At 59.3% G+C, this 24673-nt stretch overlaps 1 protein-coding gene across 2 annotated transcripts in view; it reads left to right on the top strand.

Moving 5' to 3' along the window:
* The window catches only part of MID2 (midline 2), a 116001-nt gene that overhangs the window by 68399 nt on the left and 22929 nt on the right, over positions 1 to 24673 (top strand). For both annotated transcript variants that reach the window (XM_075512788.1, XM_075512789.1), the window contains exons 3-4: positions 9041 to 9136; positions 18805 to 18912. In XM_075512788.1, coding sequence (XP_075368903.1) covers positions 9041 to 9136; positions 18805 to 18912 — 204 coding nt within the window. The remainder of the gene's footprint in view (positions 1 to 9040; positions 9137 to 18804; positions 18913 to 24673) is intronic.

Raw genomic sequence — 24673 nt, 5'->3', positions numbered from 1 at the left:
TCGGTGCCTTGCCGGGGCGACGGGCCAAGATGAGGGGAGCTCACTCGTGTGTTTGCATCCCAAGCGTGTCTCCTCTGCACCTCGTTACGGTGTCCCGAGGCCAGGTCCTGAGGGGAAGACGCAGGAGCCAGGGTTGTGCTCGCTGCGTTACCCCACGCAGGGGTCCACAGCCCGGGGTCACCTCGCTGGCATGGTGAACGTGGGTGCTGTAGCCCTGCCAGGCTGCAGGGTTCGATGTAACGACAGGCAGGGAAACAACAGGCGTTCCTTTGGTTCATGAAAGGTCTTTCAGCACGAGCACGCGCCCCTTGGCAGCACAGCCAGCATCCAGGGCAAGCGCTGGCTGTCGCTGGCGTCCCCCCGAAAAACCAAAGGTGCCTTTCGTAGCAGCGGCCCCGCGGCCAGCCCTGGGCCTCTCTCCAGCGCAGCGTGGGTTCGCCAGGAGGAGGGGATGCACTTGCAGAAGCGGGTGTTGTTATAAATCTTGGAAGAGGTGAGGTTTCCCGGCGGCTTCACGGGGCAGTGGCTGCAGGACGTGGCTTTCCCTGCGAGGTGTGAAGCTGTCGTGGCACCGGGGCTGCTTCAGCGGCACCAACGAGCATCCTCGCACAAAGCTGACAGCGCTACGAACCTGGGCGAGCAAAAATATGGCATGTCCTTTCATTTTAAGTGCCTCTTCACTCTGACTGCAGGGTTTTCCAGCTGCCTCAGCGGTCGTGAACCACGTCTGTGTAAATTGAACAGGCTTGCTCTAACTCACCTGGCGAGCGATGCCGGTACGGTTCCATCCTCCCTCCCATCCTGCCAAAAGCCAGAGCTCATCTGAAGCCGTGGGAGGAGAGGAATTTCCTGAGAAGGATAAACAAGCCATTCTCGTTACCATGTCTTTGCTGCTGCAAAGGAGGCTTACCCACTCCCCTACCTAGGAGTCCCTAATGGCTGCTGTGTCGTTAGTGGCCATGGGCTACTGACAGGGCAGCAGGAGCACCTGGGCGGAGCGCGGGGAGAAGCCCTGGCCGTCCTCTTGCTTTCCTCCAGTCCCTTGGCATATCCAAGAGGAGGAACGGCTGCTGCCGTCGTCTTCATTATTAACTCCGTCGCTTTTTGGCGTCAAATGTCTCACCCTAACGAAGCAATTTGCTGTTCGTGCTTCGTAGTCGCTCTGTGACTCGGGCGGCTGTACACGCGCTAAAGGACCCTTCGTTTCCCGTCCAGGCAGCGGCTCACATCAGCGAGAGACCCGCAGGGGTGTAGATGGCTTGTGGTGGGGAGGCAGGGAGGGACCCCGGGGCACGTGGACCGCGCCAGCGCCTGCCCTTGTCTCCCGCCCCTCTGCAAGGCAGGGCATGGGGCGACGGCGGGCTGGGAAGCATCAGCAGCTATTGCGGCTGCGGTGCTTTGGGGTCACCGGCCCGAGGTCTCTGCGGCCTTGCACCCGCCGCGGGGAGACGCCGGCTCTGGTCCAGGCCAGACGAGCCCTGGAGGTTGCTTGTCTCCTGTAAGCCGAGGGCTCCTTGCAGCCGCGCGCTGGGTGCTGCGCGGAAGAGTTTTGTCAGTCACGACAGATATTTTTCCTGTATCCTTTCTATTAGGGAATGACGACGTGTCGGAAACGTGTTGCTTTTCGGGTAAGCACATCTGTGGGTGGAAAACTCTCCTCCCTGCCCGGGGGCACCCGCTTGCTCTGCTCAGCACCTTCCTCCCGGCTGCAGACCCTTCCCACCCCTCTGGCTGCTGGCGTGTGGCTCAGGGCGGGTTCAGGGGGGCTGCGGGTCTCGGAATCAGCCGACCTTTTGATGTTGCTGCTCGTAAGCTCCCTCAGGCACGTGATCATGTGCCTGCGTGCGTGTGTTGGGCAAGGAGCACTTCTCTTCTTACCAATGGGGTAAGGGAATTGGGGCTCTAATGAAGATTTTTACCTTGATGTGTAGCCAGGCCCTGGGGGAGCTGCTGAGAAAATCACCTGCAGCACCGACGTCCAGAGCAGTAAAAACCGCAGCAATTATATGAAGGGTAAAGAAACCTTACTGTCTCCTTAGGTGATGGGTTTGGAGAGGCCTGGCTGCCTCCCCTCGGAGGAAATGCATTTCTCGTTCAGAGGGAGCCCGGCAAGAGAAGCCCCGGCAGCCTTTCTTGAGGAAACGAGGGCTCGAGATAGGGGCAGGAGCATCCCGGGGAGGTCCCTGCCAGCGCGGGCTCCTGCCCCCGCGTGCCCCGGGCGATCCCCGTGGCACGGCCTGGGCAGCCCCCGTGTGAGCGGGCGGAGGGTCGCCCTCCGGCTGCCCGCTCCGACGGGTTGTATTCAGCTCACAGCTAGCTGGGACGTCTCCTCTTTCGGAGACATGAGGACATTGGATTGCCCACTGGGCGCTTTCTCCAGCAAGCGTCGGAGTGGCAATTCCCTGTCCCTCCTTCGGCAACGGACTTGCATCCTCTGTGGCAAGAAGCTCTGGATGTCACAAGCCAGTGGCGAAAGCAGTGCTCGTTAGATACTGCTAGAAACGAAAAGAAACCAATGCACGATACGGCTGCCCGCAAGGGCCAGGCGCTGCCTCCCGGCCCGCCACGCAGGGCTGCGGGGCCGGCTACGCTCGGCGGTGCCTGGTCAGGGGCTTTGGAAACCCGGTGGGGAAAGAAGCCGAGCTCAAACCCTCACGGTCTCCAGGGCAGCGTGTCGTTTCCTCGTCCTTTGCGGCGATGGAGGGATCAGGAGCCCCGCGGATGCGCCGAAGGATGAAGGGAAGAAGCCACGCGCGAGCCCTTCGGCGGGGCTGCCGCGGGAAGGAGGAGTAAATAACGCGTGGCTGCTTCGGTGGTTAAGCAGATTTCCGCACAGGTTCGTCTGCTCTTTAGGCTGGTTTTGGGACCATCCAGTAATTAAGCTCCAGAGCTGCTGGGAACCTGCCGTGCCTGTAATGGTGTCCCACGGGGGCACGTGGGGGTACGCGCAAAGCCCGGCCGGCGCGGGGAGGGATTGCCTTACAAACCCAGGGTGTTTTGTTATCTCTCACGAGGCGAGACAGAGAGGGGTTTGCTCTCCATAATCAGACGAGTTGAAGCAGTGCGGGTTAGCTCAGCCCAAAAGAAGATGCTCAAGAAGAGCTGGTAAGACGCAAATCCAATATGTGCTAATTACGCAGTGGCACAACAAACAGCTGCAAATCTTCCATTCAGTTAGCCCTGTTTACTTGGGGTTTTTTCTTCTTTTATTTTTCTCTCCTAAATTTAAATTCCCGAGGAGACGCTAGATACAGCATGTGCTAACGCAGTCCACGGTGAAATGCTGCGGGGAGGAGCGCTTATTTCTGATCCTGCCTGCCCTCCCTCTGCACCCGTGTCCCTGCTCAGCCCCGCAAAGCTTCCCCGCCGGCTCCGGCCTCATTCCTTCCTCGCCTTCATCTCATTGCACATTGGAGCGCGGCCACTGAAACGGTGGATTTGCCCCACTGAGAGCGGGATCCAGCCCCGGGTCTTGCTGGGTTGAGATAACTCTGTGCTTGCTGTGCGTGGGGTGAAGAAGATGGGCTGGGGACCCCCCAGGACTCCAGGCTGGGGACCGGGGACATCGCTTGAGCGCCGCATGCCGGGGCAGCACGGGCGACTCCCACCCACCGCAGGCCTTGTGATGCTGCTCGGGTGGATGTGGCGGGGAGCCCTGTGCCGTGGCACACCCGGCACCGTGTCCCCTGCGCCCCCAGCCCCGCTCCCCACGGGGGAGCTTTCCTCGGGGGCCGCTTCCCAAGCCAGCACGAAGGTGAGCGTAGAAAGAGCCGGTCAGGGTTTAAACCCGATAAACCGTCAGGGTTTAAACCTGATAAACAGATTCAGAGCCGCTCCTAATTGCTCTGAGTGGGCAGGGGACGGGGAGGGGGATGTTGCGAGCTGTCTTTGCAGCGCAGAGTTGCGCCCTCGGGTGCACCCTCGTCTGTTGGCCGAGTGCTTCCCTCGGTCCCTGTCCCCCGTGCCGGTGGCGGGCTGGCGGGGTGGCTACCAGAGCCTCTGCCTGGCTCAGGGCTCCTGCTCTAGACTCTCTCCAGCACAATTAGAAACACCGTCAGGACCTCGCCGTAACAAATCGCTTGATTTTCTAGGCCAGCTCTGCCGGTTAGGGCGATACCAGGAGCTGAAAGCTGGCAGTTTATTTCAGCTTTTACTCAGTATGTTTTGCTCCAAAGCGACTTAAAATGCATTAGTGTCACAAGGCGGGAGCTGCGCGGGAGCCGCTCGGCAGCTCAGTCGTGTCTTTCTGTCACTTGTCCTATTGTCTGGGGAAGTTCTTTTAGCAAAGGCAGGCAGCTGACTCACTTATCATATTTTTCTCCTGATTTTTTTTTTTTTTTTTTTTTGCTGGGGGCTGGGAGTTGGTTATAAACATCATCTCAGAGGGATGTGTCGCTACCAGGGTTGACGGTGGTAAATAGCGGGCGGGCCCCGTGCTCAGTCCTCTCACTGCCCGGCGGGGAGCAGAGGTGGGAGCGGGAGCATCCGCCGGCACAGGAGCGGTGCCGGGGCTCTGGACCTGCCGCGGCCACGGAGAAGAACCTGGTCTGTGCTGTGCTCGCCAATGCCCAGGTTTTGGGTTTGGCAGCGTGGAGGTGGCCGTCGTTAGTGGCGCTGGGAGGATGCTGCGCAACCACCCCGTCACCCTCCCTCCCCAAAACGCACCTCGGAGGGAGGCAAACGGGGTCGGGACCGACCCTGGTGGGAGCTGGCTGCAGCTGACCCAGGCCGCTGCCGCTTCCGAGGAGAAGCTGCGCTGGCGATCCCGAGAGGAGCCGCGTGGGTGCCCCTCATCCCCGTGGGGCAGAGCTCAGCACCTGGGGCAGAAGCTCAGCACAAAGCAGCGTTTTGGCCGGGAGCAGGGACACGGGTGTGGGTTTTCCGTGGCTCCAGCGGCGTTGCAGCTGCAGGATGCCATCAAGAACTTTGATTTTGGTTTGAAAATCTGACCAGCTCCCGCAGGAGCGATCGTGGCAGACTCTGGATACCCTGGGCAATGTACTGGTGGCATCTGGCTTTCCTGTGCTGCTCCAAATTGGGCAGAGGACACCCAGCAGCAATCCCTCCTCGTGCCAGGAGACCTGACAGCCCATCCTCAGCCACCGAGGGCTTGGCCGTGCGTCCTCAGCCCGGCAGAAATCCCACCCAGCTGCCGCAGGTGCCCTTCCCCTGCGTCGGTCCGGTGAAGCGGGTGAATGGGGGTAGGTATCCACGGACCCGTTTTCCTGCCGCTTTGCAGCCCCGGAGGTCGGGGCCGGCCAGCGGGCGTGCGGGGAGGCATTTCGCAGCTGCTTTGACTTTTGTGCGTGTGTACGGTGCGTGCACGCGTGTTTAGGGATGCCCACATGGTTCGTGTTTGTAGTACGTGGAGGGAGCAGGGCAGGGACCTGCGTCCTTCATTGAAAGCAATTATAAATGAACAAGGGCAACGGGAAAAGCCCTAAATAAGTCACTGAAAGCAAACACTCTCCAGTTTTGGCTGCCTTTGCATGAAGATAAATGTAGAAAGCTGGTCCTGTAATAAGGCGGAGCCCAATGACGCCCTCCCGTGCCGTCTCGCCGGGGTGAGCCCTCTCGCCCATCGGAGCGGCACGGGGCTGGTTGCAAGCGAACACCAGCACAGACCAGCAGCAGCAAGAGCCCCCCTGCCACCGACGGCCTTTGCACTCCCGCGCCTAAGGCTCTCCCCAGCTACAGGGCACTCCGGATTCTCCTGTCCCGCGCCCAGGGGTTCCCACTGGTGGAGGAGACCCGAGGCTCGCGTGGCTCAAAGCCTGCGGGAACCGGGCCCCCCGTCGCCCGGCGGCTCCGGCGAGACCAGGTCTGCGCGATGCTGCCGAGCGGCTCGGCGGGGACCCCTTCCCCTGCCGGCCTGCTTGGGGCTCAAAGGCTGCTCTGCTCCCGCCTCCCAGCTGGTTAAAGCCACGGAGCCGACCGTGTTTCCCAGTGCGGCCCAGCTTCCAGACTGGTGGGCGGGCTGGGGACCTGCCATGGAGCGCGGCTCCCAGCAGCACAGGGAGCGCAGGGTGCGCTCCTGCCGGCTGCGGGCAGGGCCGTGTTTGACAAAGCACAGCGGACCAGGAGGAAGCCTCGTATTTATAATTCCTAAAGTTGTCTTGAACCCCCAACCCTGATGCTAGCTTCAAACAGGAACAGAGAAATCCATGTTTAGTTCAACTGCTCGTTTGATATTTGGAGAGAAAGGAAAATCGAGAAGTCGTTGCTCATCGCACACGTAACTAAATAAAATATGAACATCGGTGCTTGCGCATTGGTGCCGTGTTATTCAGCTCCTTCGGTTGGGTGCCAAATATATTTATTTTGCATCTGGTCGCCTGCAGGTAAATGGGGTGCAGCCGCCGGGCTGCTGTGTCAAAGCTGCCGGCGCGGGTTTGGTGCTGGCGGGGCGTTTTGCGAGCTGCACGGCCGCAGCCAGCTCAGGCTGGGAAGGGCTCGGCTGCTCCCCCACGGTGACCGGTCTGTGCGCTCTTCCTCCCCGGGCGAAGGGGATTCCGTCACCTGGGCGCCCTGGCCCCTTCGTCTCGCTGAGCACCGATGACTTTGGCTCAAGGACGTGGTGGTGTTTCCTTTTTATCTCTTTTTCTCACTTCTCTTCCCAACTGTAGAGAAATCAACTATTCTGTATTTCAGGCCAGAAGGTGAATGTTTGAGGAAATTATGAGCATGTTATAATGCAATTAAAAAACAACCCCTGTAATTGCTGTAATTTATATACGCCTACAAAATAACCAGCTGGTGTAATCAAAGCTTCTAGTGTATTTTGTTTGTTTCAGCAAATCAAACAGAAGGAAATGGTTCCATCTGCGTTTTCACGTGCCGCGCAAGGGTTTGCAGCAGTCCGAGGCGCCTCGTAAGGAAGCCCTGCGAGACAGGGAGCAGCAAGAGAGGGTGCTTGCTGTTCGAGCCGTCATTAATACGAGCTTCAGCATCGCCGCAGCGTCAGCGTACGCTTAACGGAGGGACGAGTGCTCAGGGGCAGGCTTTGTGCGTGTGTGTGGATGGGGAGGAGTGATGCTGTCCCCTGGAAAACCGGGGATGCTGCATATGTGTTTTGGACTCGTGCGCTTCAAAGAGTGCATCTCGAGCTCACCTCCCTCCCTCCCCTCCCTGCCCTCCATCAACAGCCCTGCAACATTAAAGCAGATCGGCTGCAATTTCAAAGCTGCGACTTCAGTGCAGCCGAGTTGGTGATGAGGAAGATAATTAGCAAGTTAAATGTTCAATGCTTTAGTCAAATTATGTTTAATAATATTGAGCTATAAGGAAGGAGGGTGGCAGGCACTGTTAGCAGCTGGCTTTTTCATTATCAATACAGCGTTGTTGTGCAAAGCGCTTTCCACTTAATGAAGGCACCCTGGGTTTTATTTCATTTTTCAAGCCTGTTTCTGTGTTCTGCTTCACCCGCCGTTGGCTAGCAATTTGCAGGATTGCAAACGAGCTCGGAGTATTTTAGGAGCCAGTGGTTTTGCAGGAATGAATGCTTTCCCTGTGCTTCGTGACTATGGTTCGAGTTCTCTTGGCTATCTGGCCCCCAAATTATCTGTGCATGCAGAGAAAGGCCGTGTTTATGGGTCTGCTGGAGTCTTGACGAAAGCCTCTGACTGCAGTTTCTAGCCGAGGATGAATAAAACACTGCAGGGATCCTTTTCCAGCCCTGAAGTTTAAAATATTAATAGGATATCATTTTCCCGACAAACGTTGCAACAGGTAGTGAGCACTTTGTTATAAAACATTTCCTCTTAGTGGAGCGGTGTATTTTAATGGAAATGCGGTGTCACTTAAATTATTGATATCCAAAAAATTATGAGTCCACTGTGTGTCCACAGATATCAAAATCTTTTCAAACGGGCTCTTTCTCCGTGCTCCGCTGAATCGCGTTCTGCTCCGTGAATGTTGCAGCCCGCGGGCACCAAAGCAGCCTGCGCTCCCCGGGCATCCCCGCGCCGCTTGGGCTGCGATCCGCCGGCAGCGACCCGCTCCCACGAGCGAAAGGCAGCGTGGCCAGGACGCCGGGACGGGAGACGCAGGCAGCTTGGGGCGGGGACCACAACCTTCTCCCGGCGGCCGTTTATCCCCGGTACCGAGAGAGGATGAGGAGGGGAGAGCAGGGGTGGAAAATAGCAGCGATTCGTTCGGAGCGGGCAGGCTTCCTGACTGGCTATGGAAGCAGAATAGCTCTTTATACTCTTACAAAAAGGTGGGACGTGGTGGGAGGGAACGGCCGAGCTCGCGGGTTTTGGCAGCGGTGGGCGGCCTGGCAGGCGCCGGGGAGGGTTTCGCCCCCGCTGCTTGGCAGAGGCTGCCGGTCGCTGGCTGCCCGTGCGGGGCGAGCTGTCCCCTGGCTCGGTCCGGAGCTGCCACGTTGCTCTCCCGGCCTGTGCCTGTGTTGCTCCAGCGGAGATGCTCTGCAAAGGGGAGAAATCCCGCTTCGATGGTTCAGCAGGCTCTTGTTTGCCTTCCTTACCACGTGCAAAACAAAACTGATGATGAAAATAGCCGTGCTGGCTTCTTTCCTGGTAGAAACGCGGGGAGCGGCACATTTAGTCTCTCCCGCCTTGTCAGAGGGTTCAGCAGCAGCGAGAACATTTTTGAGAAACTTCGATACTCCTGATGTTTTTCTGGCTGCCCATAAAGTTTTCCAGGGAACTCAGGAGAAACTCGGCTTTGCTGCAGGAACACAACCCACCCCGGCTTCTCAAACCGTCCCCAGAAAGGAGCAGCAAAGGGCAGACACCCAGGCTGTCCCCTGCGGCCGGTGACCTCCTCGGGGCCACCGCGGTGCCGAGCTCGGTGGCTCCCCCGTCTTGGGCCGAGCACTCGCACAGCCCGCCAGCGTGGGCAGGAGCTGCCAAGAAACCCAAGAGCCTTTGCCCAGAGCTATTCAAGTTGTTGCTCCCGCTGGCAGCGTGTTGGGTGGCACATGGTCTCGGTTGCTAAAGGGGGACTGGGGACGGTCCTCCGGCTTTACTGATCTTTCTGGTTTTTTTCTCTTTCTCCTCTCCCATTTCTGGTCTCGCAGCAAACCCTGGAGACGAATCTCACCAACCTGGTTAAACGCAACAGTGAACTGGAAAACCAGATGGCCAAGCTGATACAGATCTGCCAGCAAGTGGAGGTTGGTGAGGGCAATCGGGGGACGGGGGGCGATGGGAAGGTGCGCTGGGAAGCTCCCGGCTCGAGCGACGGCGTGCATGGGATTGCTCCGGTGCCCTTTCCCCGGGGCTGCTCTGGGAGCAGAGATGAGCGTGTGGTGGGGAGCAGCACTGACGCCGAGGGGCTGGCGGGAGGCTTTGTTGAGGCTGAATTGTTTCGGAGAGTTTAGTCCCGAATGATGGAGGATGCGGGGATGGTTCCCGGGGGTCTGTAGGGTCTGAAGGAGAGGGTGGCATGACTGGGAGCAACTGGGAAGAGACGCAGGCTGCTGGGCTGGCTCAGGAAGGGAGGACCTGCTGGCTGCTCTGTGCACGGGAGCGGAGGTGCTTTTGGGTGAAGCCCGGGTGACAGCGAGCATGCAAACACAGCTCAGCTCGCAGAGAGGGGGAAGCGGAGTTACCCCTCTCGTAGCTGCCTTCTGCGCTCAGGTGCGGTTTTGCCGGCAGCTCCTGTTTCCTTCGGTGCACAGGTGGGGTCTGCTGGGGCTGAGTGCTGAAAAACCTCGTCTGCAGCTGGAAGGCATTAGTGAGAGTTAGCTTTGGATGCTCGGCGTGCTATAGCCTGCACCCTGCCTTCAAAAGCTGGGGCATCTCCAGCTGCGCTCCCAGAAACAACAAATCCCTTTGACCATGATGCCTCCATGCTTCAAATTCCCTATGAAACTCTGGGCTGGTTACACCTCCTCTTTCTTGTCTGGGGGTGCTGTTAAAGTAAACTAGTTAATATTTGCAGAGCACTTGAATATCAAAGTGACGAGCACTGCAGGAAAGCCCAGAAGGAAATTGCTAGCTTGCCTGCAGAGCGGCGTTGGAGCAGCACGCAGCAGCCGCGGCCGGGGCAGCCTCGCGTAGCCGGGGCCGCCCGTGGAGCAGGACCAGCGGTCCTCACGGCCGGCCCGAGAAGGGCATGGTAGTCGCATAACTGCAGCTTGTATCAAAACTGCGTCTGCCCGGGGAGATGTGGAAGCTGTCGCAGGGGTCCTTCTCAGCCCCAGGGTGTTTGTACTGTGTTAATTATATTTAAACCATTTCCTCTTGGGAAGGAGAGGGTGGGACCCCACCGCGCTGGGGTGGGTTGAGCGAGAGTCCTCTCGGCAGCCCGATGGAGCGGAGGGAAGCAATGGGTGTCTGCAGGTGCTGGCAAAGAAGCGATACAAAATCCCCACAGCTGCTTCCAAGCATTTGGTGGGTGGGGTGTGCTCCCACCGGGGATGTGTTTTGGCTGTAGCAGATCCCCGTCCCGGGAGCGAAGCCAAGCAGCTGGAGTCAGCCTGGAGGTCAGAGGGGGACGGAGGCACAGGCAGCGACGTGGGAGCGCCTGGGTGCGCGGTGGGTGAGACGGTCCTCCCCTCTGCAGGCCTGGGGCGGGTGCTTTCCCCTGCAGCCCTCCCTTCCGGGGCGCAGGGGCCGTCGTTCCCGGCACTGATGCTCCCCAGGGCTGCTGCGTCCGCCATCGGTGAGCTGGGGCCGCGCCGTGTTTGCGGGTTTCATGCCGGAGAGGGATGCACCTACATCTTGCGCAGGGCTTGGGTGAGCCAGGGCTGGTAAGGAGGACTGCTCTTCCCAAGGGAATAAAGGGGGGGTCGGGTGTGATTTGGGGGAGCCCTTTGGGAGCAAGGTCCTTTGCGTGGTGAGGCACCCAAAGCAATGCTGATGAGGCTGAGCCTGCTGGTGAAACCAAGGCTCATTTGAGTCTCTCTCCTCCTAGGCGCTTCGGCATAGCCTTATTTTCCTGTTAGCACGAGAGCGTTTTCCTGGCCTTTGCTGGAAAAAGAGGACGTCCAGGCATTGCCTCCAGCTGCCGTACTCCCATTTTGCTGTATACTTTACTGCTAGCCGGGGCAGAAACCCTGGGAGAGTCTCTCTCATCCTGCTCTTCCCCGAGCTGCTCAAACGCTCCGCGACGCGCAGGCGGAAGCGGAGGGTCCCGGACAAGGAGGGCTGGAGGGGATCGTCCCCCATGGGCACCTGTCCCGAGGCGCATCATGACGATGGCTGTCCCACCCAGTCCTGAGCGTGCGATGGAGATGCTGCCTCTTCCCGTGGCTTCTGGTGTCTCGTGCTCCTACGTGCCGGGAAGTTTTTACCAAGTCCGGCTTGAAGCTTTCCTGCTGCAGTTTCAGCCTGTAGCTCTCTGCCCCGTCCTGTCCGCTGCGGACACAGGGGGAAAGTTTTGCTCCTCCTCCAGCAGCCTATAACATACTTGCGGACACCGCATCCTCCCTTCTCTTTTTTGGGCTGAGATGGTTTCATTATTGGGGTTTTTTTCAAGTTTCTTCACAGCACAGTTCTCAGTTTCTTTACAATCCAGACTGTCCCCTTTTTGTCCACGCTTTCTTGGAGATGCAGTGCTCTGAACTGGTGCGGTTCCCCGGCCGGAGCAATGCTCTGCTCTTCTTGCAGTGCTCTGAGGAGAGAGGAAAGGGTTCTTGTGGCTGTCTCGGGCTATAATCCCATTTCTGTATCCCAGGGCTGCGCTGCAATTTTCACACCCGTGTCTCCCATGTAGTTTCTGAGCCCTCTCCACAGGCTGCTGCCTGGCTGCCGTTCCTCGGGACGGGACAGTGACCCTGAACCTCACCCTGCTCGTTACAGCCATTCTCCTCATCTCTCTACTGCATTCTCGGGTCAGGGTAGCCTCACCCTGTGGCGGTGCAGGCAGGGTGACTTGTCCCCAGCCCCTTGGTTCAGGCGGGGATGCTGTCTCCGTCCTCGCCGCGACAGCAGCTTCCCCTTGCAGGGCAAGGCTGGTTCCAGCCTTTCTGCCGGTCTGCAGCGGCCGGTCTTCTTCCCCGCTTTCCTTCCTCCTCCCAAACACACGTACTCTGCCTCCCCGCATCCCTCCTGCCGTCAGAGGCAGCGATTGCCATCTCTCCTGCCTGTGCCCTGCTTTCTGTAGCAGAATAGCAACGTTCAGGCTTAAGCCAGCGGCAAGCGGGAAAGGCTTTGTAGACGGGATTACAGAAAGCATCGGAGGAAGAGAGGAGATCACCTTTAATCCTGCTGAAGAAAGGGACTCGGCTGACCTTGCTGCTTTGACCACTTGATCTGTAAAACTCTCCGTGTTCCCGGTGTGCAATCAGGCGTCTCTTGTTTGCGCTGCCCAGGGAAGCGTTTGTGCGGGCTGTGCGCGGGGGCAGCCGGTGCCAGCGGCCTGACGCTGCCTCTTGGCAGCCGCTCCGGAGTCGGGAGTTCGTCAGCGATGCGCTCCCGTGGAAAACATTCGAGAGGAAGAAGGCGGTTAATACCTTACTGTTGTTCCAAAGTGCACATACCAATTAATACCAAATTAATTTGCAGCTTTGTTTACTGAAGTGATACATGGAAAGAGGCTGTCGCAATTAGTTTCTTCTTAATGGGCTATTGATAACTTTTGGTTGCTAAATTAAGCAGCGGTTCCTTGAACCAACACCTTTCCAGAGAATAAAACCACCAGGCTGCTGCAGGGATCGCTGACGTGCGTTCGGGGGGGTTTGCCAGTGCCCGGGCAAACGTGGTGGCTCTCAGCTTCGCCCTCGGTCGCTCCAGCCCTTGCTGGGGGCCGTGCAAGCCCTGCGGCTCCCCGCGCGACTCCCCCGCGCCGCCTCGTGGGCCGAGCGGCCGGCGGGGATGCGGGGATGCTGCCTGTGCTGCCTGGAGTCGTTTGCCCGTAGCGAGGCACGCGGGGATGCATTTGCACGGAGAGCTGCAGCTTGTTCTTCACCTTCCGCCTCTGAGAGCGACTGGGGCTCCCAGGCCAGGAAGGTGCTTCCTAACCCCCGCGTCTCCTGCAGGCAGCATCAGCGTTTTGTTCTTTGCTCGCTAAATAAGGTCCTTGTTGCTGTCCTGATGATCTGGAGAGAGGAAAAGAGTGCCAGCAGTGCCGTGCCCGCCACCGGCAGCTGCGAGCCACCGTCGGACGCAGCTCAGTACGCAAGGAGGAAGGAGCTGAGACGCGCTCTTGAGTTTCCATGCCGAAATAAAGAGCAGAAAAATCACACCTGGGTTTTGCAGCACTGCTGGCCTTCCCGAGCGTGGCTGCGCCGACGCTCCCACGGCTCTCGCATTGTCCTGCTTCTCTCTCTGCCGGTGTGTCGTGGTGGGGAGAGGGGATCTTGGCTCTGCAGAAGGAATGGCTTTTGTCAGAGGTGCCTCTCCTGGGCTGCCTCTTCCCCCAGGGCTAAGCGGGTTTGGAGTGACTGTGGTAAAATAGATAGCAAATGCATGTCTTGCAGGCAGAGAAGGAGCCAGAATGTCCTTGCAGGGCCGTGGTGACAGTCATCGGCACTCACTGGTCTTATAGGTCACGCTTTGACTCCAAGAGCCCACCAGGCATGGAGCAGGGATGCATCCGGATGTGCCAGGATGATGGGATGTCTTTCCAAACCTCCTCCTCCTCGGAATCCACCTCTAGCATCTCTATGAGCTGACCTGTGAAGAATTGAAAGCTATTTGGTATTTCTTGCTGATTCTGGAAGTTTCAGACCTCTAGGCTGTCGTTTTCTACCTAGTTCAGGAGTTTTCAGCATTGTCAGTCCTTCTGCTTAAAATAACAGTTGAAATACATTTCTCAGCCTCACTAAATATGCAGTCCTGCTCTTCAGAGGCACCTTTTCAGAGAGCACATTAATGTGTGAAATAGAAAATATCTCTGCCCCTCTATCCTTCCCCAAGTCTGAACGCAGAGGATTTTGCTTTCGAGCCGTTTGTGGACGTTGCATATAGGTGGACACATGCGATCCCAACACGCGCGGAACATGACTTGATGGGCAGAGCGAGACCCACGTTATGTCCAGGGAACTGTGCCGCCGGCACGCGGAGGTGCAGAGGGAGGCACTCCAGAGCAGAGCGTTGCCCGTGTCCCCGGGGCACCGAGCCTGTGCTGCCTGCTGGCGTTGCAAGGAGCGACTCCCTCCTGTGCGGTGCGTGGGGGGCTGCTGCTGAGGGAGAGCGAAGGGACCAAATCCTGCAACAGCGATCGAAACGTGGACCAAAGAGAGCAGGTGATGACCCTACAAAGAAGCCGAGTTTGTAAAATACCAGGGTGGGTAGCAGAGATGGTACCCACCCCGACGTCCCCATTGGGGAGGACAGTAGGAGATGCTGCCCGTGTAGCTGCTCTTGCCCGGTGGGGTGGTGGCCCTCGGTGCCGTGGCAGCCGCAGGGCTGGCCTCGGTGCACACCGGTGCGTGTCCCCTGGGGTATGGCTGCCTTGCTACCTAGACAAAAGCCTGTTGATGGTTTTGGGGGTGGCAGCACTGTGGGGGTGGGGTAGGGTCCTCTGCTGCTGCTGCCTGGGTGTGGAGGAGGAGGTCTGCCTCAGGCTGAGGTGATGTTCCTCTTCCCTCCGTGAGCTGCGGCGTGAGCTTTTTCCAGGTTCGAGTTTTACCGTTTGCTTTTTATTGTAGGGCTGCATTGTCCCTAGCACACTTCCCCCACACGCACATTGAGAAGGGTGAAGTGTTTTTCCCCCCCTTCTTACATCTAAAAGCTCTCCCCCACGCCCAGCTTCCCTACAGTTGTAGCACCCGCTGAGTCTTTACCCCCAAATGCGGCATTTACCTGGGAACTAGTTCATCCTAATAAAAAGTGGTTTGGCCAGTATCTGGCTGTGCCTGAGCCAGGGCTTTTGCCAGCGGAGCTGTGTTGCTCTGAAGTCCCACCTCCGTGCTCCGCTGGCACTTTGGGCCTGCAGACGTTCCTTTTTGGACGGAAGGCGGCTGGGGAAAGGGACTGCGGTGGCCTCTGCGGCTTCACCTGCCGTCGCTCTCCCAGAGCGTGAGCGCTGCCTGAGCTGCAGACTTCTTGCCCTGGGTAGGCTTTCAGATTTCGGATTAATTTAACCGGGAGCCGGGGATTTCTGCGTGGCGTGCCAGGCTGGAGGAGGAGCGTGGTGCTTGCCAAAGGACCCTCCCCACGCTGTTGTTTTTGCAGCCCTGGCACCCAGGGCTCCCTCCTGCTGGTAATAGCAAGCACCGGGGCTGCGAACGCTTGCAAGCAGCCCTGATTTTGTGCGCCTGGGGAATCCGAGTGACGGCCATCTCTGCCTGCGCTCGTGCCTGGAGGGGCGGGTGGGCTGCCAGCACCCCCTGCGACAGCCTGGGTTGCGAGGCAGCGCTGCCGCCTTTGCTGCTGCCAGCCCAGGTTGCTGCAGGCTCCAAACCCTGGCTTTGGTTCCCCCCTCTGCTACCTTGCAGCAGATTTGGAAGATTATCCGCTGTTTTTTCTCAGTGGAGTTATCTTTGCAGACCATCAGCTGTCTCCCACTTCAGTGTTGCATAATCTGCTGGCCGGGTTTAAAAAAAGATCTTGTATCAAATGTGTTTAACACTGGGTTGCCTTCAGACTTCTCCGCTGTTTCACATAGCTCTGAGAGTACAAAATGAAGAAAACCTATTTATGTTCTCTAGTACGCTGTTTAATGTAAGTGCTAGGGCTCAATTCCCCTTCTGTAAAGTGCATCCCCCCTTTCTTGTGCCTCCCCCCAAGGACTGAAACCTCTGCCTGTGCTTTCACTGCACTCTTTGCATGCCTGCCTTTCAGCTTTACAATTTAAAAAAAAAAAAACCACAAAAAAACTGTGGATTTGAATCCTGGAAAGGGGGTCCAGCAGGGATTAATTAGCCTAAATTAAGCAGAACACATGCAGCTTTTTTTGTAGAAACAAGCCGCTGTTTCCTTCTGCCTCCTGGGGCTGGCACCGTGCTCACCTCTGCTCATTCGAGGGGCAGGGTGGGACCCCCCGTGTCCCCAGCTTGCTGACCCCCCCCCATCCTAACCGTCCCACCTCTCCGAAGGGCACACGCTCCACCTTCCTGCCGGCAGCGCCAGCTCGGCTTTGCCTGGAGGAGCTGCAATTTGGACAAATCCTCCAGCATCTCAGCTCCTGACCGCCTTGGGGAGGGCCCCAGCTCTCTGAGGTCACCGATGTCCTACCTGGCACACGCCTGGCACCTGCGTGGCAGAGCCTGGCTGGGCACGGACGGCTCCTGCGTCCACAGCAGTGATGTCTGTGCAGAAGGACTGATGGCCTTGGGAGATCTGTGAAGGAGGAAACCATCAATGCATCTCCTACTTAGGCTTCTCTGCTCTTCTTTGAAGTCTTACAGGACAAGTGCACCACCGTGTCCTGCTGCCTTCTCTCGCTGCCCCCCACCCTTGTCTCAGCAGGGAACGTGGCTCTCTAGCCTGGGGTGCTGAGGGTTTACTGGTCCCTTCTCCAAGGGTGAGAAGACCATCTTGAGTCGCGTCTTCCAGAGCAAAGCTTCAGAATCGGTTGCGCAAGAGTCCAAACCAGAGGAGCCACACGTGCTGGTCTCCCCTGTTTGCAGCATCCGTCCCTTCATGACCAAGGAGCTGTAGTGTCTCCTTGCTGCCTTCCCCAAAAGCACGTTGAGAGCCACACAGCCTGCCGGCCATGCCCTGCCTGGCCGGGGGGTATCTTGCTGGTCAGCAGGGGAGGGAGAGCGTAGGTGATCTCCCTGTGGTTGTGTTCTGGTAGATGCTAAGCAGCAAAATTATCGTCTTGGCCAACTGTCCACGTGGCAGATGCCACAGGGAGGCCAGACCTGGTCTAGAAGAGGCCAGATTGTGTACAAGGTGGTTTGCAATAGCTGATCAGACCTGAAGGTGACTTTTGGGAAGCTCTGGCCATTCTGAGTGTGTCATCTTCAGTCCCCCACTGGGACTGACTCCGGTGCCCAGGCCTACACGAGGTCTCCTCATCTCCTGGCTCAAGTCCCTCCTCTTGGCACAGCGATTCTGGAGGGCAGGGTGGGAGGAAGAACTGGTTGTGCCGTGTAGCAGGTTGTGTTTCTTTGCCACTGAACCATAAATACCAGGAATGAGGTTAGGGAGGAAGGAACAGCAGCAGTCTGGAAGGTGGCCGTGATCGTGAACGTGCTGTTTGATGCTCGCTCTGTTACTCCGCTGGGGGCCGGTCCAGCCGAAGCTGCGTGTCTCGCGTTGGGAACCGTGGTTAGGAGGGGACGGTGTAGGGAGGAGATTATGGGTTTGAGCATCACCAGGCTCCCCTCGTCGTGAGCCCAGAGCAAAATCCACTAGGGGACGGTGCCCCGGTTTAGGAAGTGAACTGCAAGCGCAGTAAGAAATTTGCCTTGAGCCGGAGAAAGCTTAAAGATTTATTGTGGTCTGGGCACGTGTCCTGCCAAACCTTTGCACTGTGAATAAATGGGGCTTTTTAGAGCAGCAGGTGCTGCCAGCAGCATCTGGTACTTTTTCATTTTTTTAGGGGGAAGGTGGCTATTTGTAAAAGGCTTTGCCCAAAGAGGGGCTCCCGAGGAGTGCTCTGTGACCGCCAGGCACTCTAGGCACTGTGCTGTGGCTGAAAATAAGGGTAATGGAGGCGTCCGTGGAGCCTGGGGCTGCCTGCCGGGTTGGCAGCACCGGCGCGGCCTGCCCAGCTTCCCTGCTCCGTGGGCTGAAAGCTGCGTCCGGGGAGGTGCTGGAGCCCTGCCGAGAGCATCCCGCAGCGCCCGCAGGGGCGAGGTTTGTCCTCCCCGCGGCCCTGCACCACGCTGCAGAGCTCGGGGCTGCAGCCCGGCACAGCGAGCGGCCGGAGCAGAGGCGGGGTGGCTGCACCAGCCTAGCTTGCCCGTGGTCGTTGCTGCCTCGAGCTGGTTCAGCCCTTTTGTTAAGGCCCCACACGGCGTTTCCCGATGCGCCCTTTGCAGCCGTGCAGCCCCGCGGGCTCTGCCTGCGCTCCCTCCCTCCGCCCGCACCACGCGGTTGCTTTTGGTCTCGCTTTTGCAGATGCTTTGAAGTCACGGCCACCCTTGCTCTTCCAAGCAGGGCGCTCGCATTCATTTTTAAACCTCTTCTTGCTTTAACTAGCACACGGGCACTGCCTCGGTGTAGATGCGCGAGAGAGCTGTGAGTTTTGCTCGGGAGGAGAGGGCAGCAAAGCTCCTGCGCTGCTCAACTCAAAGCAGGACGGCTAGGGCAGGATAACCTCCAGCTGCCCCGCGGCTGAAGGGAGGATGGGGGTCACTTGGGAGTGCCGAGAGCAGCCCAGGCTGTGCAGCCGTGGCTGTGGGGAGCACCCCAAAACATACCGCCCGCCCAGGGAAGGGAGGCGGAGGGATCCCTGAGCATCCCTGCGCGGGGCTGGCGCAGGCCAGCGCCGGGTGTCAGCGCTGTCCGGGGGTACCCAGGCTTTGTTGGAAAGTGATGCAGCCGTGACTGGGGTGCAGCACCCGGCAGGGCTGAGCCAGGCTGGGCAGCAGGGGCTTGCTGCTCCCGGGCTGCCACCTCCCTGCAGCCCGTGCCCTGGGTCCCGGGGAGGGGCAGCACCTACGGAGGAGCCCGTGCCCCGCAAGCCACCCAGCACGGCCCCTTCACCCAGCGCCGACCTTGGACGTGCAGCAAGGAGGGCTTCACACCCTTCTCCGGCCCTTTTCCTTCCTCCAGCTGCAGTGGCAATGGATGCAGGTGAGCCAGCCTGCTTCTGTCTGCGTTGCAGGGCTGTTATCTCCTGCCCGGCTCAGCCCCCGGCAGCCGGCAGAGCCGGGACCCAGCATGGAGGATATATATTGCATCTCTCCCGGTCTGAGCTGGGAGAGCCGCGAGGCTGCCGGGCTCCGGGACGAGCGTGTCCCTCCTAACGGCGTGTACTTTTGCTGTTCCTGGCCAGGTGAACACAGCCATGCATGAGGCCAAGCTGATGGAGGAGTGTGACGAGCTCATGGAGATCATCCGCCAGCGCAAGCAGGTCATCGCCGTCAAGATCAAGGAGACGAAGGTAAGGAGGGCCAGCTCGTGCATCGGGGGTTTGAGGGTCCCCTCCTGCGCCCGTGGGGTGGCCGCTGCAGGGTCTGTCCTTCCTCTCTGGGCACAGCCCAGCAGTTCAGCAGCCCGTGGTGCTGGGATGTCCCAGCCACACGCAGAGGGGCTGCTAGTGGCGTGCGTCGCCTTGCCCGTGAAGGAATTGCTTTGGGCAGCCGTCAGCGCACACAGCTTCATCGCCCTGCCGCCCCAAACGGTGCGCGAGTCCGGGTGTCCCTTGCTGCTGCTGTCCCCAGGGCTCTTCCGCCAAGGACGAGGCGTGTGCTTGACGTGGCCGGAGGAGGGAAGGCGCATTGATTAGCATGACAAATTGGCGCAGTTGCTTGGATCAGTCCAGACAGCTTCCTCAGGGCTTTTCTAACACTGCGGTGCTAATATAATAATGTAGAATTAATATGGAAGGGCCATCCGAGCCCTGCACTGCAGATAAAGGAGAGGCTACACGGTCTGCAGTGCAGCGTAGCCGTAGGTGAGCTGGTTTCTCACCCTTTTCTTGGAGGGGGTGTTTGGACCCTTCCTCCAGCGGTTCCAGGTGTCCTGGCTTTTCCCGGTGGTTTCTGTGCGATGGGGAGAGGCTGGAGGGATCCGCTGTAGCTCTGAGCGGTGCCCACGGGAGTTTGCAGTGTGCGTGCACAAGCCCTTTGCCTTTCTCACTGAGCTTGAACGTGCGTCAGGGTCCAGCTCTGCGTCCGTCACGGTGCCGATAGCTAAGCCAGGCAGCACCATTGCCCCAGATACAGATTTTTTTTGCAGGCAAAGGTTTGGGAGCAGGTTGCGCCACGTGCGTATGCAAGAGAGCCAACTAGCACGACTCTCGGACACCCTCGGCAGGGGTGGAAGCTTTAAAATGCGTGCTTTTATTCCAGCCACTTAAGGGAACATATTTTATGTAACGGTGCCTTCTGCTGGTCCATCTGTCTGTCTGCCTCTCACTTCCCACCCTCTCCCCTTAATGTCTTTTGACCATGTTGTCCAGTTTCAGCCGTACTTGGCAGGGAGCTGGAAGGCTCAAAGATGTTATTTTCCTGCAAATTGGCAGCTGGCTAGAGGAGAGAGGCCCCGATTAGTGCCCAAAACCATCAGCAGGAGAAACGCTCAGCTGCTTATAAACTGCCAGGGTAGGAGCAACGGGCTCGTGCCCACGGAGCTGCAAACCCAGCACCGCACCAGCGGGAGTCGGATGTGGGGACGGTGGTACTGGCAGTGTCGGGGAGGGGACTGGGGTTGCTTACCGAAGTTACCTGGAACCTGGAATAAGCCTCTTTGCTGGTGAAATGGGGCTGGAGGTGGAAACACGTGGGTTTGCAGCACTGCAATGCCCCTCTGCAGCCCCCTGCGCTGCCGGCGCTGGCCTGCGGGGAGGCTGGGCAGGTTCCCTCCATTGCTTTCAACACCTCTGAGCAACAATTTCCAAGTGTGAACGGGAAGCAGCCTTTCCGAGGAGCCCCAGACGCAAACATTGGAGAGTTTAAAAAGCTCCAAACACAAAAGAAAGGAGGAAGCGCTGGAGACTGCGGCTGGCTTGAAGCGCTCCGACTGCGGAGTGAGAAATACTGCTTTCCTGCTGAATTGCCATTTGGTTTTCCATTTGCTCTGGGCTGCTTTTCCTGACAAATGGCCCAACGGATGCATGGAGCAGCCTGATTGCGCGGCGTTGGAAAGAACGGCAGCCCCGGGCCTAAGGAGGAAAGTCTACGGAGGCAAAAATGCCGAGGCAGCGGTTTGTCTCCCGCCGGAGTGCAGTCCTGGGAGGAACTGGCTGCTCCGTCCCAGGGCTGCTTTGGTAGCTGGGAGATGGAGCTCCTCTGCCTCCACGAGGCAGCGATGGAAGGACCAGAGCAGCAGCCTGAAGTTTGCGCTTGGTCACGGGTGGGAGCGAGGGATGCCAGGCGAGGGTGCCCGGAGTATGACGCCTGCCGTGCTCCTGGGCGACGCACCTTTGACTAAGGAAACCACGCCCAGCCTTTAGGTATCTTTTAGTAATCCTAAAAAAGAGCTCTTTCCGGATGCCTCACACACACATCTTTGGAAACCCACCAGAGATTAGATACTGAGGAGCCCACGTGCAGCTCCAGACTGGGCTCGCACCTTGCAGGGCTCAGGTTCGTGCTCTGCCGGGGCTCAGATACCACCACCCATGAGACTGGGCGGCACCCCGTGGCGAACGTGGCACCGAGGTGGTGGGGATACGTGGGAAGGACCCAGGAGGCAGAGAAAATCGTCAGGGAGGATGCGAGAGGAGGAGCAGGAGGGAAGCAGGCAGCTGCTGCCCTGAAGAGCCCTCTGCCACGGCGCGGATCCGGCCGGCCGATGCCAGCAGCCGCGGCGCCGGCTCGGGGCACTGCAGGTGCCGGTGTCACAGCCCAGCCTGGCTGGCCTCGGGCCAGGGCATCCGCACCTCCTTTTCCCTTAGCCACAGCGGAGGCTTTGCCTGGGATTAATGCTGCAGGCTGTGGTCGTTGCGGGGATGTGGCCGAGGAGAGCTGGGTCCAGGCACGGCAGCGGCTCCTGGGAGCGATCGTGGCAAGGGCAGGGGCTCTCCTGCCTCTCCCTGCCTGAGGCTGACAGCTACTCCAGAGCTCGCCGAGTCCTCCCTTGAAACAAAGTCGTCTTACTTATCTTCCTTATTCTCCTTTTGGTAATTTTTTTCTGACAAGTCTGGTCATAAAATGAACCATCCATCAGCCCATTAAGCCCCAGCAGGAGAATCGCTTCCTTGTGCAAATAGCCATTTTAAGCTGTGCCTGCCTGCTGCCAGCGGAGACGAGCCCGTGCTCCCCCCGCCACGTGCCACCGGGGCACAGCTCGCGGCGGCGTGCTGCTCCCTGCCCGGTCCCCCGCACCGTCCCCCGGCACGCTCCCCGGGGCGGCCGCCGTCCCCGAGTCTGGCTGCTGGGGCGTTGGGGGGTTGCAGAGCTCCCGACCAGGCCGAGAGGATCCCCCCAGGCCCCGGGGCTCTGCACAGACCTGTCCCTCGTTGCGCTTTCTGTCACGGGTCTGTGCCGCTCGTCTGACCCCCTTGTTTGGACGTCATTCATCCCAGCCAATATCTTCTTGCTCGCTAACGATCTTACCAGTGCGCCGAGAAGCAAGAAGGACACGAGAAGCAAAGGGCGGTGGCTGTGGGGTGACCCCCGCCATTGTTCCGATGCCGTATCGCTGGCTGTTCGTCCGTGTCTTACCCCGTAAGCCGGCCGACTGCCTGCTCTTCGCATGGCTTCCCCCAGCCCTGGCCGGGCGCGGGGCGGGGGCGGGCCGGCTCTCCGAGGGGTGCTCTCCTCCGAGGTGGGAGGTGCGGCGGGGCGGCTCGGTGAGGGGCCGGGTCCCAAGGCAGCCGCGCTTCCAGCCCTGCCGTGCCGGGACGAGGCAGGAGAGCTCGGCTCAGGGGTGATTGCTGCTCATGGCCTATCAGGAGGGAAAGCGGCACCCAGCTGCCTTGGCTCCTGGGAGGGAGCAGCCCTCGGCTACAGCCAGGTGCCAGCTCTGCTGCCCTGAGGGAGAGGGTGGATATTTGGTCCCGCCACTGAGACTGGGGGCTTTGGGTTTTTCTCAAAAACTGACGTGCCCTGAGCACCTGCCCTGTGGGCTAGCCAGGCCGCTAGCCCTAATTACAGCAAAGTCTAGCAGCAGCGACCGCAAACCCTCAGCGGGCTGCACAGAGGGGAACAGGGGCTCTTAGCCCACCCGCTGCTGAGTAAAGGACGGCCGTACTGGGAGAGGCTTAAACAACACCAAATTCCCCTCTGTCGTCTGCTGGCCAGGAGGCCCTCGGAGCCGGCTCTGCGCTGGGCAGTGGATGTGACAGGCTGGAGGGACGGGATGCCATCCAGAGGACCTGGACAGGCTGGAGGGGTGGGCCCGTGTGAACCTCATGAGGTTCCACAAGGCCAAGTGCAAGGTCCTGCGCCTGGGCCAGGGCAATCCCCACCACCAGCACGGGCTGGGGGATGGATGGGCTGGGAGCAGCCCTGCGGAGGAGGACTTGGGGGTGCTGGTGGGTGAAAAACTGGACGTGAGCCAGCAACGTGCGCTCACAGCCCCACCGTGTCCTGGGCGCGTCATCCGCGGCGTGGCCAGCGGGTCGAGGGAGGGGATTCTGCCCCTCTGCTCCGCTCTGCTGAGACCCCCTGGAGCACTGCGTCCAGCTCGGGGGTCCCCAGCACCAGGAGGCCACGGAGCTGTTGGAGTGGGTCCAGAGGAGGCCACGGAAATGGTCCGAGGGCTGGAACCCCTCTGCTAGGAAGAAAGGCTGAGAGAGTTGGGGCTCTTCAGCCGGGAGAAGAGAAGGCTCCACGGGGAGACTTTATTGCAGCATTTCAATACATAACATGCAGAGAGGATACTGTGTCACTAAATTTGCACACCCCACAATGGCCTTTCAATATATAAAGGGGACTCACAAGAAAGACAGAGAGAGACTTTTTACCAAGGCCTGTAGCGACAGGACAAGGGGCAATGGCTTTTAACTGAACGAGGGTAGGTTTAGGTTGGACATAGAGAGGAAATCCTTTACGATGAGGGTGGTGAGACACTGGAGCAGGCTGCCCAGAGAAGCCGTGGATGCCCCGTCCCTGGAAGTGTTCAAGGTCGGGTTGGACGGGGCTTTGAGCAACCTCACCTGGTGAAAGATGTCCCTGCCCGTGGCAGGAGGGTTGGATGAGGTGGTCCTCAAAGGTCCCTCCCAACCCAAACCCTTCTGTGATTCTGTGTTTGCACACAACCTCGAGCCCTGTGGGAGCTGGGGGGGGATGCTGCCAGGGCTGCGGGCAGCGAGGCCAGCTTTGGCAGGAGGACCCCAGGAGCGTGTTGGGTGTGTGGCAGCTTGCGGGGCCCTGGCAGGAATGTTTCTGCATTCACAGCGTTATTTGCTATCGCTGTAATTCAAACTACCTGTGAGCGTTAAGTCAACAGCAAGTCGGAGCCCGTGAGTTCTTGCTGCAGTGGAAGCAGGCTGCGTGTCTGGTCCTGATAACAGCGGTGGCAACAAATCCAAGTGTCATGCGGCGTAACAAGCGCTACCTGCTTCCTCTGCTCCTGCTCCCGGCCCCCGGCACGCCAGCCCTGCACGCGTACGCGGCTGTGCGCCTGGGAGCCGGCAAGCCTCTGTGGGGGGAGCGGAGCGATTAAACCGTGGTGACGTGCTCTGCTGGCTCCTTCCCTCTCCCCCTCTCCTCTGCCTGCTCCCATCGTCCAGCTGCTTTTGGGCTCGCAGCTCTGCGCTGGGGCCCGCGGCCGTGGTGTCGTCAGCCCCGTCCGGGATCTTCGCGGGTGCCGGAGCGGGTGCAGGGAGATGCTGCAGCCCAGCGTCACACTGTGGGGACTCGGGGCTGGGAGCTGATGTCCTCCAAAAGCCTGGGAGAAGGACGAGGGAGAGCGTGCAGGTCACCTCGTACCTTGGTCACCTAACAGCTCTGCCGACAAGTGACAGCTGCCTGGCCACGCGTCGTCACCGTCCAGGTTTAACCTGGGCTTCCTCGCTGCCTGCACGGAGCCAGCACGGGGCTGGCTGGGGCAGGAAATCTGACGGGATGGGTGCCGGGGCCCGGCAGGCGTTTCTGCCAAACGGAGGGAGCCGGCAGGAGCCAAGGGCTTCCTCACCTCGGGTGGGCGATGTCCTCGCCCGCGCTGGCAGCGCCGCGGGTGCTTCCCACGGGATGCCTCACCCTGGGTGCCTCTGCAGAGCTCGCAGCTCTGGCTGGAGGATGCCCAAGTGTCCT

The sequence above is a fragment of the Mycteria americana genome, chromosome 10 (assembly GCF_035582795.1).
Source record: "Mycteria americana isolate JAX WOST 10 ecotype Jacksonville Zoo and Gardens chromosome 10, USCA_MyAme_1.0, whole genome shotgun sequence".
NCBI lineage: Eukaryota > Metazoa > Chordata > Aves > Ciconiiformes > Ciconiidae > Mycteria > Mycteria americana.
The sequence above is the reverse complement of the archived record's forward strand: the minus strand, read 5'-3'. Positions and strand labels throughout refer to the sequence as shown.